General features: G+C 41.2%; 1 protein-coding gene and 1 pseudogene across 1 annotated transcript; both read right to left on the bottom strand.

Annotated features, from left to right (window-relative positions):
* Positions 1-671: 671 nt before the first annotated feature.
* On the bottom strand, positions 672-1,620 carry LOC141109990 (probable G-protein coupled receptor 33; annotated as a pseudogene).
* Positions 1,621-9,575: 7,955 nt separating this feature from the next.
* Positions 9,576-17,099, bottom strand: LOC141110522 (probable G-protein coupled receptor 33). The gene has a single exon (XM_073601904.1). The coding sequence runs from the start codon at positions 17,069-17,071 to the stop codon at positions 16,031-16,033; it is 1,041 nt and encodes a 346-aa protein (XP_073458005.1). The 5' UTR covers positions 17,072-17,099; the 3' UTR covers positions 9,576-16,030.
* Positions 17,100-17,525: the final 426 nt, after the last annotated feature.

Consider the following 17,525-nt stretch of genomic DNA (forward strand, 5'->3'; position numbering starts at 1 on the left):
TCCCTGCAGAACCAGCAGAATTTCAATCTGTCTATGGCTAGTTTGAAAGTGTTTCCCACCAATGCCCACAATAGTTGACTTTCCTATTGTGAATCAATCTCAATAACAAAAATTCAGGTATTAGAGCAGAGCTACTGAATCAAAATTTCCATATTTGTGCAACCTTTCACATCCCAGCTCCCTCTTCTTATATCAAAATCCCGTTCTAACATCAATGTCCTCAGTCATCGTCGTTGTCTCCCCCCCCCGATTATCACACCCCCCCCTTTACATCACAGTCCCCCAGTTCATGTCATAGTTTCCTGCACAGCAGTGTCCTTTGGCCCCCCTTCAAATCACCCCCTCCCTAAGTGCTATTTTCTGAACCCCCCCACAGTGGTGTCCTTTGGCCCCTTTTCACATCACCCCTCTTGTGTGACTGTATCCTAAGGCTGTTAATGTTCTACCTGTATCAAAATTTGCAAGGAAAGACAATATTCTAAACATAATACATGCGGCCCACTTTTGTAGCCAAATTGGGATTAACGTAGCCTAAATTAAAAAAAAAATCCCAGGCATGGGGATATATACACTTCCAAGTGTGGGGGTTATGTCATTCCAGCCTGGACAATTAAGGAGGCTGAAGCTCCCAAAAATGTCTGCGTGCACACCAAACTCATTCAGATTTGGGTTCAAGAGCTTTCTTCTTTTACATTCTTTACAACTACAAAGCTTGTTCTTTGCTGTTCTTTCAAGATTCCTGTTTGCCGTGGAGTAGGTTTCAATAAGAACAAATTCAATTAAAGCCACCAAAGACTTTCTGAAAATGTTTTTGAAGCTTTCCACAATGAACAGGTATAGTATTGGAGTAAGGCAGAAGTTGATACATGTACATAAAACTGTCAGAATTTGTAAGTATTGCCTCAGGGAACTTGCCGGGCTACACATTTAATTCCATACCACACATGGTAAGGGGTCCAGGACAAAAAGAAGGACAGGATCGCAGTAGATATTACCTTGTATGGTCTGGTAGACCTAGTCAGGTTTTCTCTGTTCATCTTGATAAAAATGCTGAGATAACAAATTGTGATTATGAATAAAGGATTTAATATAATCCCACAAGCAGTCGGAAACCAAACAAGGACCATTTGATCTGTTGTTCATCCAACTTGCCAGAAAGGGTGTAGTCATTGTAGCAAATAGCAATGTTATTCTTATATTTTACATAATGAAATACTTGGTAAGGAGAACTGAATAAAAGAGCAAATGTCCACAATGCTGCACAGATAAGAGAAGCCTTGCGAGGGTTCATATGTTTTCTGTGCCAATGAGGGTGAAACACCAAGCAGTACCGGTCAAGGCTAATTATCCAAGTGAGGTCTCATCATGAAATACACAGCAAAGAAGGGTGTGAAGATCGTGAAAAAGAAGTTGGTCAAAATTAGGTGAAGGAACCAGGTTGTGTTTACCGTTCTCATCCTGAACCAAAGAACCCAAAGATACAACAAATTCACAATCAATCCAATGACAAATTGTTAAGAAAAGAAGCACAGATGATATCGCCTTGGGAGTTGGGAAAGGTTTATAGATTGTTTTATTGTATATGTTGAGTGACCATCCATGTGTTGTATTATTGTCCATTGTCTTTTGGAAGAAAGAAAGTGCTTAATAGACAATTAGCATCTTTCATGAACTGGAGTTGATAAAATTCTGTCTATGTGAAATAAGTAGGGAGGTGGTTTTCATCAATACATAAAATAAATCAATATACTATACAGTCAGGTCCATAAATATTGGGACATCGACACAATTCTAATCTTTTTGGCTCTATACACCATCACAATGGATATGAAATGAAACTAACAAGATGTGCTTTAACTGCAGACGTTCAGCTTTAATTTGAGGGTATTTACATCCAAATCTGGTGAACGGTGTAGGAATTACAATGGTTTGTATATGTGCCTCCCTCTTTTTAAGGGACCAAAAGTAATGGGACAGATTAACAATCATCCATCAAACTTTCACTTTTTAATACTTGGTTGCAAATCCTTTGCAGTCAATTACAGCCTGAAGTCTGGAACGCATAGACATCACCAGACGCTGGGTTTCATCACTGGTGATGCTCTGCCAGCTGTCTTCAGTTCCTGCTTGTTCTTAGGGCATTTTCCCTTCAGTTTTGTCTTCAGCAAGTGAAATGCATGCTCAATCGGATTCAGGTCAGGTGATTGACTTGGCCATTGCATAACATTCCACTTCTTTCCCTTAAAAAACTCTTTGGTCGCTTTTACAGTATGCTTTGGGTCATTGTCCATCTGCACTGTGAAGCGCCGTCCAATGAGTTCTGAATATGAGCAGATAATATTGCCCAAAACACTTCAGAATTCATCCTGCTGCTTTTGTCAGCAGTCACATCATCAATAAATACAAGAGAACCAGTTCCATTGGCAGCCATACATGCCTACGCCATGACACTACCACCACCATGCTTCACTGATGAGGTGGTATGCTTTGGATCATGAGCAGTTCCTTTCCTTCTCCATACTCTTCTCCTTCCATCACTCTGGTACAAGCTGATCTTGGTCTCATCTGTCCATAGGATGTTGTTCCAGAACTGTGAAGGCTTTTTAGATGTTGTTTGGCAAACTCTAATCTGGCCTTCCTGTTTTTGAGGCTCATTAATGGTTTACATCTTGTGGTGAACCCTCTGTATTCACTCTGGTGAAGTCTTCTCTTGATTGTTGACTTTGACACACATACACCTACCTCCTGGAGAGTGTTCTGGATCTGGCCAACTGTTGTGAAGGGTGATTTGTTCACCAGGGAAAGAATTCTTCGGTCATCCACCATAGTTGTTTTCCATGGTCTTCCGGGTCTTTTGGTGTTGCTGAGCTCACCGGTGCGTTCTTTCTTTTTAAGGATGTTCCAAACAGTTGATTTGGCCACACCTAATGTTTTTGCTATCTCTTTGATGGGTTTGTTTTTTTTTTCAGCCTAATGATGGCTTGCTTCACTGATAGTGACAGCTCTTTGGATCTCATATTGAGAGTTGACAGCAACAGATTCCAAATGCAAATAGCACACTTGAAATGAACTCTGGACCTTTTATCTGCTCCTTGTAAATGGGATAATGAGGGAATAACACACACCTGGCCATGGAACAGCTGAGCAGCCAATTGTCCCATTACTTTTGGTCCCTTAAAAAGTGGGAGGCACATATACAAACTGTTGTAATGTCTACACCGTTCACCTGAATTGGATGTAAATACCCTCAAATTAAAGCTGAAAGTCTGCAGTTAAAGCGCATCGTGTCCGTTTTAATTCAAATCCATTGTGGTGGTGTATAGAGACAAAAAGATTAGAATTGTGTCAATGTCCCAATATTTATGGACCTGACTATATATATATATATATATATATATATATATATATATATACAATGCTCATAGAAGCAAAGGTCTTATATATTTACAAAGAAAGTAGAACACAGAAATCTAAAAGAATATTACAGAAAGAGCAGACATAATATATTACATAAGTTTGTTGTCAAAATTCTGTATCTTGGCTGAGTTCCAAGAAAATGAGACAGACCATAGCCTGCCCTTGAATTTTGAACCACCCACATCCACATCTATACTCGCCTCTTGTATAGTTCTCTGTCCAATGACCACAAATCAGTAAACCATCAGGAAGACTGTTGCTGTCATTGATATTCTCCAGGAGATAGCATGGTCACACTTTGGGCAACTTCCTTGGCCCAGATCAGCATTTCGGCACCAGCTTGCTTTTTTGCTGGAAAGAAAGGCGATCAGGCATTTCCTTATCCACCTCCCCAGGGGGTCTGTAAAAATGTAGAGAGGGTGTAAAAAACCTTCTCTTCTCACAGACACGTGTTATGTCAACAGTGTCTTAGGCGTTTTGTTCAAAAGTTCAGTAGCCAGGCTGTCTTAAAACAAAGTGTGAGTTTATTTGGTCACACTTGGCAACAACTTGAAAATATATACAAAGTTAAATTCTTCTTACAGCTTGATGTAGTAAAACAAAAGATAATAGGAACAAAAACTTGTATCAAGAGAGTTCAAGAGATGTATCAGCTCTTGTCTGTTCTTCTCTATGTCAGAGAGGTGTCTGCTCTAGCAGCTGTTTGTGACGTAGGCTGTGTATAGGCGTAATGTAAACAAAATGTCTTCTTCAGTGTAAGGATGCGTGTGTCCTTCTTCTTTGTATGTGTGAAAAAGTAGTGAAGTCCTTCTGTGTGTGTGTGAAGGACATGTGTTGTGTGTGTGTGGTGTGTCGTGTGTGTGTCGTGCGACCTGAAGTGAAGTGTCACTCTGTTTTTATACTATTTCAAATCTACTAGTCAGCAGACTATAGCCATAGCCATATACGGCTAGAACTAAAAATGAAATGATCATATTCGTGATTATTCTAAATATTCTCTTTGCCAACAGCTGACACGTCTCTTGAGCTTCTTTGATGGTCAGTAACACACAACAGATTCTTATAAAAAACTCAAGGTGAATGACCTTTCCAAATGGCCGAATTCTTGTAATGGATATTCTTTAAGCTACAGAAATGCAATTCTGTACCAAACCTTACAAATGCATATTAAACTATAATTGGATACATATAAACATATATTACTTCACACAAACTCAATCTAGCTAACTAATTAAATAACTATATCAAATAACTAACTATATTATAGATAATATATGTTTTTACTTTTAAAAAGATCTTTACAATAAAGTCTATGACAAATACTCTGAGTATATTCTTATCTGTGAAACCACTGACCTACTGACCTTAGTCATTAACCCTGTACATGGGGAACAACTGGTACAAAAATGACATGCACACAACCTAGCTATTTCAAGATTCGTCTTATGCTGAGCTGAGTGAGCTTTTTCAAAGTCAAAGCATAAAAGGGAACTCAGACTGCATACTTACAGATCTTGATTATAAAGCCAAATTAATATAATTATTCTACAGGGTCTCTACCCCAACGCATCAAAGCAAGCAGCTTATGCCAGAACATCCTTCAGGAGATGAATCCCCATTTACGACCCCTTGTCACTAACACCCTGCTGTGTAAGCCTGTTCGGCCCCTTTCACACAGACATTCCGATCGGGTCCGTCTTCCATTCTTCTCTAAGGAGCGGCTGATGTAGACGGACTTGTGTCCATTTACACCCACCTACATCCAATCCGATCTGGGAAAAAGAGATGGATGTGATGGACATATCATCCGATGGGGACAAGGGTCTCTTCCCCACCCACTGGTGGTTGTGGGGGTCTGCAGGCGGGGGGCTTATTGGAATCTGAATTCATGAAAGACAGAAGTTGTCAAACAAACCGTATTTCTTTTTATGAGGAGGTAAGTAAAACCTTGGACAGAGGGGTGGCTGTGGACGTGGTATACCTGGATTTTGCAAAAGCATTTGACACAGTTCCCCACACACGGCTCATGTGTAAGGTAAAGTCTACAGGCTTGGAAAGATCAATTTGTAAATGGATAGAAAACTGTCTAAAAGACAGAATTCAGAGGTTAATGATTCAACTCTGAATGGTCTAAGGTTATCAGTGGTGTACCCAGAGGTGTAGCATGAAGCTTGTGGGCCCCAAAGCAAAAGCTGACCTTTGTGGAGGATATGATAATATGACAGGGAGGCTGCCGGGATCCCCTGGAGCTAGGGGCGCGTTTGCGATTGTGACTGTGATGAAAATATAAGCGTAGGATAGTTTTGCCTTAACAAGATGTGGTGTGATCTGTAGAAGTAGTGTAATTGTAGATGTAGTTTAATTCTGGGTTATTAGAAATATAGTATTCTATGTCAGTCATGCACATATGTTCTTTCATTAGCATTTGAAAAGGACAGAGATAGTTTTTTTCTAGGATCGAAGTGACACCTAGATGCCAATAAAAGCTCCCATTAGAGTAAACATAGATTGCCACCTTCCTGAGGCTCAAAGAAAACAGCTAGTCATCTTGGCCACACAGATCTGCAGGGGGCATTCACAAGGCTCCGGACAGTCTGTAAGCTTTGATTAATATCAAGAGATCTAAGGAACCTATTTTATCTCTCATAAAAGCTAAAATATTAACGGCAGAGAGATGAAAATAATTCCTTTTGATCGTACACCTGATGGGTTACGTGTAAATGTAACTCTGTATGTTTAGCAGGTGTGGAATCCTAGAGAACCACACAAAACCGTTACATGGCGCCTGATTGCGGCAGGCAGGCAGTGATTGGTACTGTTGCGATCGGCATGATGCGCTGGTATCGGAAATCCTATCCATGACCCAGCAATCAGCGCCGTTCTGGGCCAATTTGACTCTGGTCATTTCAGAACACAAAACATTTGTGGGCTGAGACAGGAACACCCCCCCAGGGTTGATTGGCCAAGGGCTAAAGTCCAGCCCACATCCATATTTCAATAAATTGGGTAGCCTGAGATATGGACATTGTTCTTCCACGAAGCCAGTTTGAAACTGGGGAGTTCCCACATGTTCCAGTATGCTTCTACAAGATAGACTTGGGTAAAGTTTATTTCTGTTTTTATCCCTTTTTATTTTCATAGCAAATTGCCAAATTGTGTGTCTTTCTGCATTTTTTGTATCTTTTTTGGTAAATCCTTTTTCTTTGTATATCTTATATGCACTGCCCACTTTCGGGATATTAAATGATAAAATTAATAAGTGACTTCTGTGTACTAAGCTAGGACTCATATCTCTGGAGAGGTTGTTGTATTTTAGTGCCTAAGTACTCGGTTTAAGTTACGTACCAATCGGTATGCAATTGCACTGTGTGTTGGCAGATTGCATGCAGATTGTAAGCTAACAGATCTTCCAGACAGAGATCTGTGTGTGTGGTGGCTCAGCAGACCAGTCTGCGGACAAACTGTTGGGTGATGGCAGGCTATCGTTTATTGTGCGTCTGGTGTGTGGGTGTGGGGACAGTGGGAAGAGTGATTAACACAGGGGTTCAAGCTTGAAGGATAGCTGGAGGAACCCTAGAAGTGTGTAGTAATTGCTAGATTGCTCCTCAACCCTTAGAGTGCACCAGATTGTATGTAAGATTCATATCTGCCTGTGTGTGGTCAGCTAGCTGGATTGGAGTGGAGTCTCCCTCTAGTGGTGGCCAAAGGTAGTGCAGGCTGTGAAAGTACCGCAGCCAGTCTTACATGCTCAGTATAAGTTCCCCCTTATTCCCTTAGTTCCCCATAACCCCCGGTCACGGAACGCACGTCGCGGTTAGTTAGTCGCCGTGGGCGTGCAAATTTGTGACAGTGACCCCTGCAACCCCTTATGCTACGCCCATGGTTCTACCCCAAGGTTCAGTGCTGGGACCCTTACTTTTTAATACCTTTATAAATTATATAGGGTCTGAGATTAAAAGTACAATTTCTGTCTTTGCACACCAAGCTATGCAGTGGAATAACATTCTTATGGGATGTCTCCAATTTACAAGCCAACCTCAATGCAAATGTCTAATTGGGCAACTAAGCGGTAAATGAGGTTTATTGTTGATAAATGTAAAGTTATGCACTTGGGGGCTAAGAATATGCATGCATCATACATACTAGTGGGAGTACAACTGGGGGGAATCCATAGTGGAGAAGGATCTGGGCCTGGTCAATCAAGGTGGCCGAAGCTCCTGAACCTGGAAGAAGCTCTTGTGAAGAAGAAGGAGCTCATGGACGTTGCATCACTGAAGTAGAGGAGAATATACTGTACATTCACTTTACAGGTCACTTTATTAGGTACACCTGTTCAATTGCCTGGTAACATAAATTGCAAATCAGCCAATCACATGGCAGCAACTCAATGCATTTAGGCATCTAGACATGGTGAAGACGACTTGCTGAAGTTCAAACCAAGCATCAGAATAGGGTAGAAAGGGAATTAAAGTGACTTTGAACGTGGCATGGTTGTTGGTGCCAGGCGGGCTGGTCTGAGTATTTCAAAAACTGCTGATCTACTGGGATTTTCACACACAACCATCTCTCGGGTTTACAGAGAATTGTCATAAAAAGAGAAAATATCCAGTGAGCGGCATTTGTGTGGACAAAAATGCCTTATTGATGTTAGAGGTCAGAGGAGGTCAGAGGAGAATGGGCAGACTGGTTTGAGATGATAGAAAGGCAACAGTAACTCAAATAATCACTCATTACATCCAAGGTATGCAGAATACCATCTCTCAATGCACAACACATCCAACCTTGAAGCAGATGGGCTACAGGAGCAGAAGACCACACCGGGTGCCACTCCTGTCAGCTAAGAACAGGAGACTGAGGCTACAATTAGCACAGGATCACCAAAATTGGACAATAGAAGATTGGAAAAACATTGCCTGGTCTAATGAGTCTGGATTTCAGCTGCGACATTCAGATGGTTGGGTCAGAATTTGGTGTAAACACCATGAAAGCATGGATCCATCCTGTCTTGTATCACCGGTTCAGGCTGGTGGTGTAATGGTGTGGGGGGGATATTTTCTTGGCACACTTTGGGCCCCTTAGTACCAATTGATCATTGTTTAAACCCCACGGCCTACCTGAGTATTGTTGCTGACCATCTCCATCCCTTTATGACTACAGTGTACCCATCTTCTGATGGCTCCTTCCAGCAGGATAATGCACCATGTCACAAAGATCAAATCATCTCACCACTGGACAATGAGGTCACTGTACTCCAATGGCCTCCACAGTCACCACATCTCATCCAATAGAGCACCTTTGGGATGTGGTGGAAAGGAAAATTCGCATCATGGATGTGCAGCCGACAAATCTGCAGCAACTGTGTGATGCCATCATGTCACTATGGACCAAAATCTCTGAGGAACACCTTGTTGAATCTATGGCACCAAGAATGAAGGCAGTTCTGAAGGGAAAAGATGGTCCAACCCGGTAATAGCAAAGTGTCCCTAATAAAGTGTCCGGTGAGTGTAGTTCAGGTTTAAGATAATATTGGTCCCCCAACCATTATAATTTCATTTTACTACAGTTATACATCAGAGCCTGTAGCATCTTCTTTATCACCTTTTTCCCTGATCTGTGAGGACAGAGAGTGTTAATATCTCTCATTTGTCAACCAGCAAACCAGCATCTAAGCTAAACACTAAGTGATTGTAAACCTAGACATTTTTATTTTTTTAAATAACAAACAAGTTAAACTTATCTGCTCTGAGTAATGGTTTTGCACATAGAAGCCCCTAACCTCCTCTTCCTGGGTCCCCTGCCGGCACTCCTGGCCCCCCCCTCCCCCTGCTGAATGCTGAATAGCCACTATAGAGGCACATGTGCCTGCTTGCTCCCAAGCCCCACTCTGTGTGTCCATAGACACACAGCACATGGCTTGGCCCCACCTCTCCTCACTGCCAATGGCTCCCACTGCTGTCTCTCAGCCAATGAGGATAGAGAGAGCTGAGAGAGCCGCTGTTCTCATGCACATGGCTGGATTGAGATTGGAGGTAAGTATGGGGTGTGGGGGGGGGGGTACTGGGGAGAAAGCAGACCAGGTAAGGTTAAAAACCTTCTAGCTTTACAACCACTTTAAAACAGTTTCTGAATGCCAAATTGAATGAACAGCGAGAAGTAGGTAAAGTCAGTCTATTTTTATTTATTACAGTAATTAATAAAGCACCAAAAACTTACACAGCACTTTACATTCTGTACATCCTCATCAGTCCATGCCCTAGAGGAGCTCACAATGTAAGAACCCCAACAAGCACTGGGGAAAAAATGCAAACTCCATGTAGGCAGTTTCATGGAATTTAACCACTTGCAATAGGCAGGGTGGGACTTTCATTATTCCGAGTGGACATCATGCGATGTCCTCCCAAAATGCACCTCGTGCATGGCCTGTGCAGGCGCGATCTGTCACTATCTGTGTCCAGCGGACACCCTCGATGACGGATCACTGTACCGGCCAGTGGCCGGTACCATGTGATCGCTGTGACCAATCACAGCAGATCACATGACAATTGCAAGCAATGGACGGCTTCCTTTCATGCCTTCATTATGTACAATTGTGTTGCTAGCTGTGATTGGTCACAGTGATCACATGGTACAGACAGGGCCAATCACAGCCCATCTGTACTATGTGATTAGTTGTGATCAATCACAGCAGATCACATGACAATTGTAAGCAATGGACAGCTTCCTTTCATGACTTCATTATGTACAATTGTGTTGCTAGCTGTGATTGGTCACAGTGATCACCTGGTACAGACAGGGCCAATCACAGCCCATCTGTACTATGTGATTAGTTGTGACCAATCACAGCAGATCACATGACAATTGTAAGCAATGGACGGCTTCCTTTCATGACTTCATTATGTACAATTGTGTTGCTAGCTGTGATTGGTCACAGTGATCACATGGTACAGATAGGGCCAATCACAGCCCATCTGTACTATGTGATTAGTTGTGGCCAATCACAGCAGATCACATGACAATTGCAAGCAATGGACGGCTTCCTTTCATGCCTTCATTATGTACACAATTGTGTTGCTAGCTGTGATTGGTCACAGTGATCACCTGGTACAGACAGGGCCAATCACAGCCCATCTGTACTATGTGATTAGTTGTGATCAATCACAGCAGATCACATGACAATTGTAAGCAATGGACGGCTTCCTTTCATGACTTCATTATGTACAATTGTGTTGCTAGCTGTGATTGGTCACAGTGATCACATGGTACAGACAGGGCCAATCACAGCCCATTTGTACCATGTGATTAATTGTGGCCAATCACAGCTAATCACAACAATACTGAATGAATCCGTTTTATTCAGTAAAAATGGTTGCTTATACCAATGAAATTCATTGATATAAGCAATCATAAATGTTTTCAAAAAATCAATAATTCTGAACGCTTCCCTAGAGTGGTACAGTGTTACTATGGTAACACTTTATTGCTGTGGTCACAGTGTGTAAAAAAAAAAAAATTGTGAAAAAAAATGTAATAAAAAAAAAAGAAAAACACAATTTAGAAAAAAAAAATATTTTTTTTTAATTACTGTCACCAGTCACACAATTTTTAAATACTATCACCTCCACACTATTGATATGATAATGCTGTACTGCACTGATGACAGCATGTAAATGAAAAAAAAAATCTTGATTTTCCAAAAAATTGTGGCAAAAAATTATAACTTACAATACCTTGGACTGTCTACTTTCCAAAAAGAGGTAATTTGTAGGATATTTGTACTGTCCTGGTGTTTTCGGGCCTCAAGAAATTAGATCAGTTAGTAAAAATCAGTACATCAGGATTGATAAATTTTCAGATATATTCCATAGGACTCTATAACTATCCTACAGACTAAATAATATACACCGATTTGTGTTATTTTCACCAAGGAAATGTAGCAGAATACATTTTGCCCTACATTTATGAAGAAAGATTATTTATTTGCAAAATCTTTTAACAGAAATGAAGAAAAACATATTTTGGTCTTTTTTCATTTATTTAGCAAAAAATAGAAAACCGCAGAGGTGATCAAATACCACCAAAAGAAAGCTCCATTTGTGTGAAGATAATAATAAAAATTTCACAAGGGTACAGTGTAACATGACTGCACAATTGTCATTGCTGCGACCTCCGTGAGTGTGATCTCCGTGACCCAATGATACCCGCGATCGTCTCACGGAGAGGAAGAACGGGGAAATGCTGAGGTAAACAAGCATTTCCTCATTCTGCCTAGTGACAGAACACTGATCACCGCTCCCTGTGATTGGGTGCGGTGATCAGTGATGTGTCACACAGTTAGAATCACTCCCTAGGAAACACTTAACCCCTACACTGCCCCCTAGTGGTTAACCCCTTCACTGCCAGTCACATTTACAGAGTAATCAATGCATTTTTAATTGCACTGATCGCTGTATTAATGTGATTGGTCCCAAAATCGTGCCAAAAGTGTCCGATCTGTCCGCCATAATGTTGCAGTCACGATAAAGATCGCTGAGCGGCGCCATTACTAGTAAAAAAAAAAAATTATTAATGAAAATGCCATAAAACTATCCCCTATTTTGTAGACGCTATAACTTTTGCGTAAACCAATCAAACGCTTATTGCTATTTTTTTTACCAAAAATATGTAGAAGAATACATATCGGCCTAAACTGAGGAAAAAAAAATGTTTTTTTATATATTTTTTGGGGATATATATGATAGCAAAGTAAAAGTAAAAAATAATGCTTTTTTTTCACAATTGTCGCTATTTTTTTGTTTATATCGCAAAAAATAAAAACTGCAGAGGTGATCAAATAACACCAAAAGAAAGCTCTATTTGTGGGGAAAAAAGGATGTCAATTTTGTTTGGAAGCAACGTCGCACGGCCGCGCAATTGTCAGTTAAAGCGACGCAGTGCTGAATCGCAAAAAATGCTCTGGTCTTTGGGCAACCAAATGGTCCGGGGCTTAAGTGTTTAAACTTAACTGAAAGTTATGAATTTAAAGCATAACTCCATCCAGCTAAAAAAAAAAAATTAAACAGCAATATCAAACATGGCCCCACAAGGGGATATACTTGAGTCCAGCGTATAAAACCCTCAGGGGTAAAGGGACAAGAGTGATTAGTAGTAAATCTCAAGGCAATGTTCATGAAAATAAAGTCCATATATTATAATGAATCCAATAGAGAGAATACACGGTTACCATGTCAGCAGTCTCTCCTTCAAGCGAGTTCTGGAGTTTAATTGCCAAAAGTCATATAAAACAGAAAAGAGGGAGGGGAGAGAGAGCGCCACTATCTAAGCATAGTACTATTAGGAAAATCAATAAAAAACTGGATAATAAGTATTGCACTCACATACACTATATTACCAAAAGTATTGGGACACCTGCCTTTACACGCACATTAACTTTAATGGCATGCCAGTCTTAGTCCGTAGGGTTCAATATTGAGTTGGCCCACCCTTTGCAACTATAACAGCTTCAACTCTTCTGGGAAGGCTGTCCACAAGGTTTAGGAGTGTGTCTATGGGAATGTTTGACAATTGTTCCAGAAGCGCATTTGTGAGGTCAGGCACTGATGTTGGACAAGAAGGCCTGGCTCACAGTCTCAACTCTAATTCATCCCAAAGGTGTTCTATACGGTTGAGATCAGGACTCTGTGCAGGCCAGGCAAGTTCCTCCACCCCAAACTCGCTCATCCATGTCTTTATGGACCTTGCTTTGTGCACAGTCATGTTGGAACAGGAAGGGGCCAATCCCCAAACTGTTCCCACAAAGTTGGGAGCAAAATGTCTTGGCATCCTGACGCCTTAAGAGTTCCCTTCACTGGAACTAAGGGGCCAAACCCAACCCCTTGCTAGACTTGCCAGGCTTCACAAGTTTGTTGCACAATTGCAGCAAGTTTGCATTGCATGACTCCAAATCAACATTCTTTGCAAACATTCTGCAAGTCTGCTGCAAGTTCTTTTTCCGTTATGTTGTGCAATAGTCATCCCACCACAGGGGTCACTGTGGCTGAATTGTCATGCTGTAGACTTGCAGAGCTCTTGCTGTAGACTCACCACTGCAAGTTTGCTCTTGCTAGAGACTTGCCACGCAAATTTGCTACAAATTGGAAAAGTGTCAACTAGAACTTGGGCTTCAAGTGCTTTGCATGTAAACAGTGGCACTCTCTCTCCCCCTCCTTGTCTCCAGCTAAAAACACTTTTGTTGGGTGAAAGAAGAAATTCTTACCTTTTTTTGCACTGTTGAAAGATAACCAGCCCCATTCAGCCTCCTACTCAGCAGTCATACAGCCACCCCCTTCACCAATGTCATCACTTACAATGCAGGACCAGCAGTCCTGCATTGTATGTATGAACAATGAAGGCCTGGGAGCAAAGGAGAGTGGAGGAGATCGCCTGCTAACAGGAAAGTGAGGAATAAAGAAAGTATTTTATGTTGTACCCCTCAACAAACCTTAGAGACTTACTATCTAGGGAAGAGCTACCAAGGGGCGATTTTAAAAAGCTAGCTGAAATTGACATTTAAAAGATCAGTCCACCCAAAAATATCAGTTTTCAATGGGTGGTGGAGGGTAAAACTATGTGACTCTTGGCTATATTTCTCAGTGACTCTACTGGTGACACCTCTGTGCTGAGTCCTTGGGTCTGCATGTCTGATATATTCATGAGGGTCTCTCAAATTCTGTGCTAGATTCTCTATTTTTTATACTATGGAGAATATAATAGAAGGTTCTGGAAAGTGCAAAGGTGGGCAGAAATACCCCAAACTCCCAGGTGGACAGGAGCAGCTTTATGCATTATGGCAGATTTTTCTCAACTGATTAGGTGTTCAAGACACACAAGAATCCAGAAGCTGGCTGAGCCTGCGAGATCCAAGACTCCAACAATACATACAACATGGTCCTTTAAGAATATCCTAGATCAGTGGTCTCAGATTTGGCCCGGGGGCCAGATGTGGCCCTTTGCTTGCTTTTATCCGGCCCTTGGGGCACTATTTTCATTCAGTGATGCCAACAATGGGACATAATTCCCCTTATTGACACCAATGAAGGTGCTGAATTCCTCCCAACGACACCAATGATAGGGCAAAATTCCTCCCAATGACACCAAAGATGGGGCACAGTTCCTCCAATTGACACCAACGATGGGGTGCTATTCCTGACACCAAGGATTGTGCACTATTCCCCCCACTGATACCAAAGATGGGGTATTGTTTATTCCCACAGATGTCGGGACCTTTTCTACTCCCAATGGCCACAGTCTGAAGGACAGTAAACTGGCCCTTATGTTTACTAAGTTTGAAGACCCCTGTCCTAGATGATTTATAATAAGGAGCTGGAGCTGGCAGATTTAGGTTTCTTCTTTTAAATCTTTTTCGGCTGAAAAGCTTGCTCTTTCCTGTTCTTTCCTGTCTTCTAGACTCCTGTTTGTGAGGTTTTGGTTTCATAAGGAACCAATTCAATTACGTCACCAGAGATTTTCTAAAAATGTTTTTGAAGCTTTTCACAATGAACAGGTAACCTATCAGGATAAGGCAGTAGTTAATGCATGTGATATATTTTTTTTAATATTATGTAGGATGCACCAGGAGGATCCGGAGTAAAAGTAAAGGTGAGCAAGAACACCCAAACCCTCAAGTGGATGGAAACTGATTTAGGTAGTAGGCAATTCTCACTGATTAAAGTAGAACTAAAGGCAAAACTTTTTCACTTTGGATAGAGCAAGGGAGGGTTATAACCCCGGTCAGATTTTTTTTTTCAACATCTGTGTCCCATTGGGGAGATTTCCCTTCGCTTCCTGGTCCATAGACAAGCAGGAAGTGAGAGAAAATTCCTCCAAATTAAGGGAATCTCTTAGGGACCCCTAGTTCACCAGAAACTAGGTCCCCATTGGAAGATTTCCCCTCTATTATTTTTCTTTGGACAACCCAAAATTTGGGATTTTCTTTTACTTTCACTTTTATTGATAATGGTACATGACAAATAGAGAGCATGAATCTCCCTAACGGGGGCACAGACAGCAATAAAACCCCTGACAGGTGTTCTAATCCCTCTCCACCCTAATCAAAACTAACCAAAGCTTTTTTTAGCAGCACTTTAGCGCTGTTTAAGTTGCACTTTTCGGCCGCTAGCGGGGCGCTTTTAACCCCCGCTAGTGGCCGAAGAAGGGGTTAAAAGTAACTGTTTTGGCGCTTTCCAAGCGCTTTTCAGGCCATTCACTTCAATAGGCAGGGCTTTTTACAGCTGTATACAGCGCTCCCAATCCTCTCCAAAGATGCTGGTTGCAGGATTTTTTCTAACGTCCCGCAAACGCTCCAGTGTGAAAAGTCACAATGAAAGGAATAGGAAGCGGATTTTAAGTGCTTTACAGTTGCTATTTCTAGCGCTAAAATGCCTGAAAACCGCCTCAGTGTGAAAGGGGTCTTAGTTATACTTTAAGTGATCAAGACATACAAGAAGCCAGATGTTGGCTGATCCATCAAAATTCCACCTAAAATATGGACTTTTAAGACTATCCTAGATCATTTATGATAGGATATAAAAATGTAATGCACACCAAAGTCACCTAGAAGGAGTTGACAGATTTGGGTTCAAGAGCCTTCTTCTTTTACATCCTTTAGAGCTACAAAGCTTGCTCTTTCCTGTTCTTTCTGATCTTCAAGATTCCTGTTTGCCGTGGAGTAGGTTTCATTGAGAACTAATTCAATTAGGACCACCAGAGACTTTTTGAAAATGTTTTTGAAGCTTTCCACAATGAACAGGTAAAGTATCGGGGTAAGGCAGTAGTTGATGCATGTAAATAAATTTGTCAAGATCAGTAAGACCTCAAGTATTGTCTCCGGGAACTTGCCAGGCTCTACAGTCATTCCATACCATACATGGTAAGGGGTCCAGGAGATAAAGAAGGACAGGATAGCAGTACACATTATCTTGTATGGTCTGGTAGACCTAGCCAGGTTTTCTCTCTTCATCTTGATAAAAATACTGAGATAACAAATTGTGATTATACCTAGAGGAATTAATAATCCCACAAGCAATCGGAAACTAAACAAGAACCATTTGGTCTGTCGTTCATCCAACTTGCCAGAAAGGGTGTAGTCATTGTAGCAATTAGTGATATTATTCCTATATCTTATATTACGAAATGCTAGGTAAGGAGAACTGAATAAAAGAGTGAATGTCCACAATGCTGCACAGATAAGAGAAGCTTTGCGAGTGTTTATGTGTTTTCTGTACCAATGAGGGTGAAACACCAAGCAGTACCGGTCAAGGCTAATTGTCGTGAGGATGAATACCGATCCGTACATGCATACCGATATGAAAGAGTTAACAAGCTTACACATGAACAGGCCAAAGATCCAGTGAGGTCTCATCATGAAATACACAGCAAGGAAGGGTGTGAAGAGCGTGAAAAAGAAGTTGGTCAAAATTAGGTGAAGGAACCAGGTTGTGTTTACCGTTCTTCTCATCCTGAACCAAAGAACCCAAAGATACAAGGAATTCACAATCGATCCAAAGACAAATATTAAAAGCAGAAGTACAGATGATATCATCTTGGGAGTTGTGAAAGGTTCATAGATTGTTTCGGTGTCCATGTTGAGCGGCCATCCATGTGTTGTATTATTGTTCATTGTCTTTTGGGGAAAAAAAATGCATAATAGACAATTAGTATCTATCAGGAACTGGAGTTCATTAAATTCTTTCTATTTGGTATGTTTATAATGAAACCACATGAAAAAAAACATTCTAGCTTCTGCTTTGATGGCAGGAACTTTTAAAAATGGTTGAATGTGCGACAAATCATAAACAACCAAATTGCAAAATGATGTTCTTTTCCCCATTCCTTTTTTTTCTTCTTTTTTGGTATGTTCTATTTTTTTCTATTTTTTTTAAGCACTAAGAAAAGAGGGTGCCAATTTCCTATTGCATAAAGCTGTCAGTATAATGAATTTAAGGTATGACATCAAGTATTTGTTATTTAAACCCATAGTATCCAAACTGTGGTCCTGGGGTGCAGGTGTGGCCCTTTGCTTGCCTTTATCCGGCCCTTGGGGCACTATTCTTCCCACTGATGCCAATGATGGG

The sequence above is a fragment of the Aquarana catesbeiana genome, linkage group LG10 (assembly GCF_042186555.1).
Source record: "Aquarana catesbeiana isolate 2022-GZ linkage group LG10, ASM4218655v1, whole genome shotgun sequence".
NCBI lineage: Eukaryota > Metazoa > Chordata > Amphibia > Anura > Ranidae > Aquarana > Aquarana catesbeiana.

Excerpts from the sequence above, each read along its gene's own strand:
- LOC141110522 (XM_073601904.1), bottom strand. The coding sequence starts at position 17,071 with ATGAACAATAATACAACACATGGATGGCCGCTCAACATGGACACCGAA.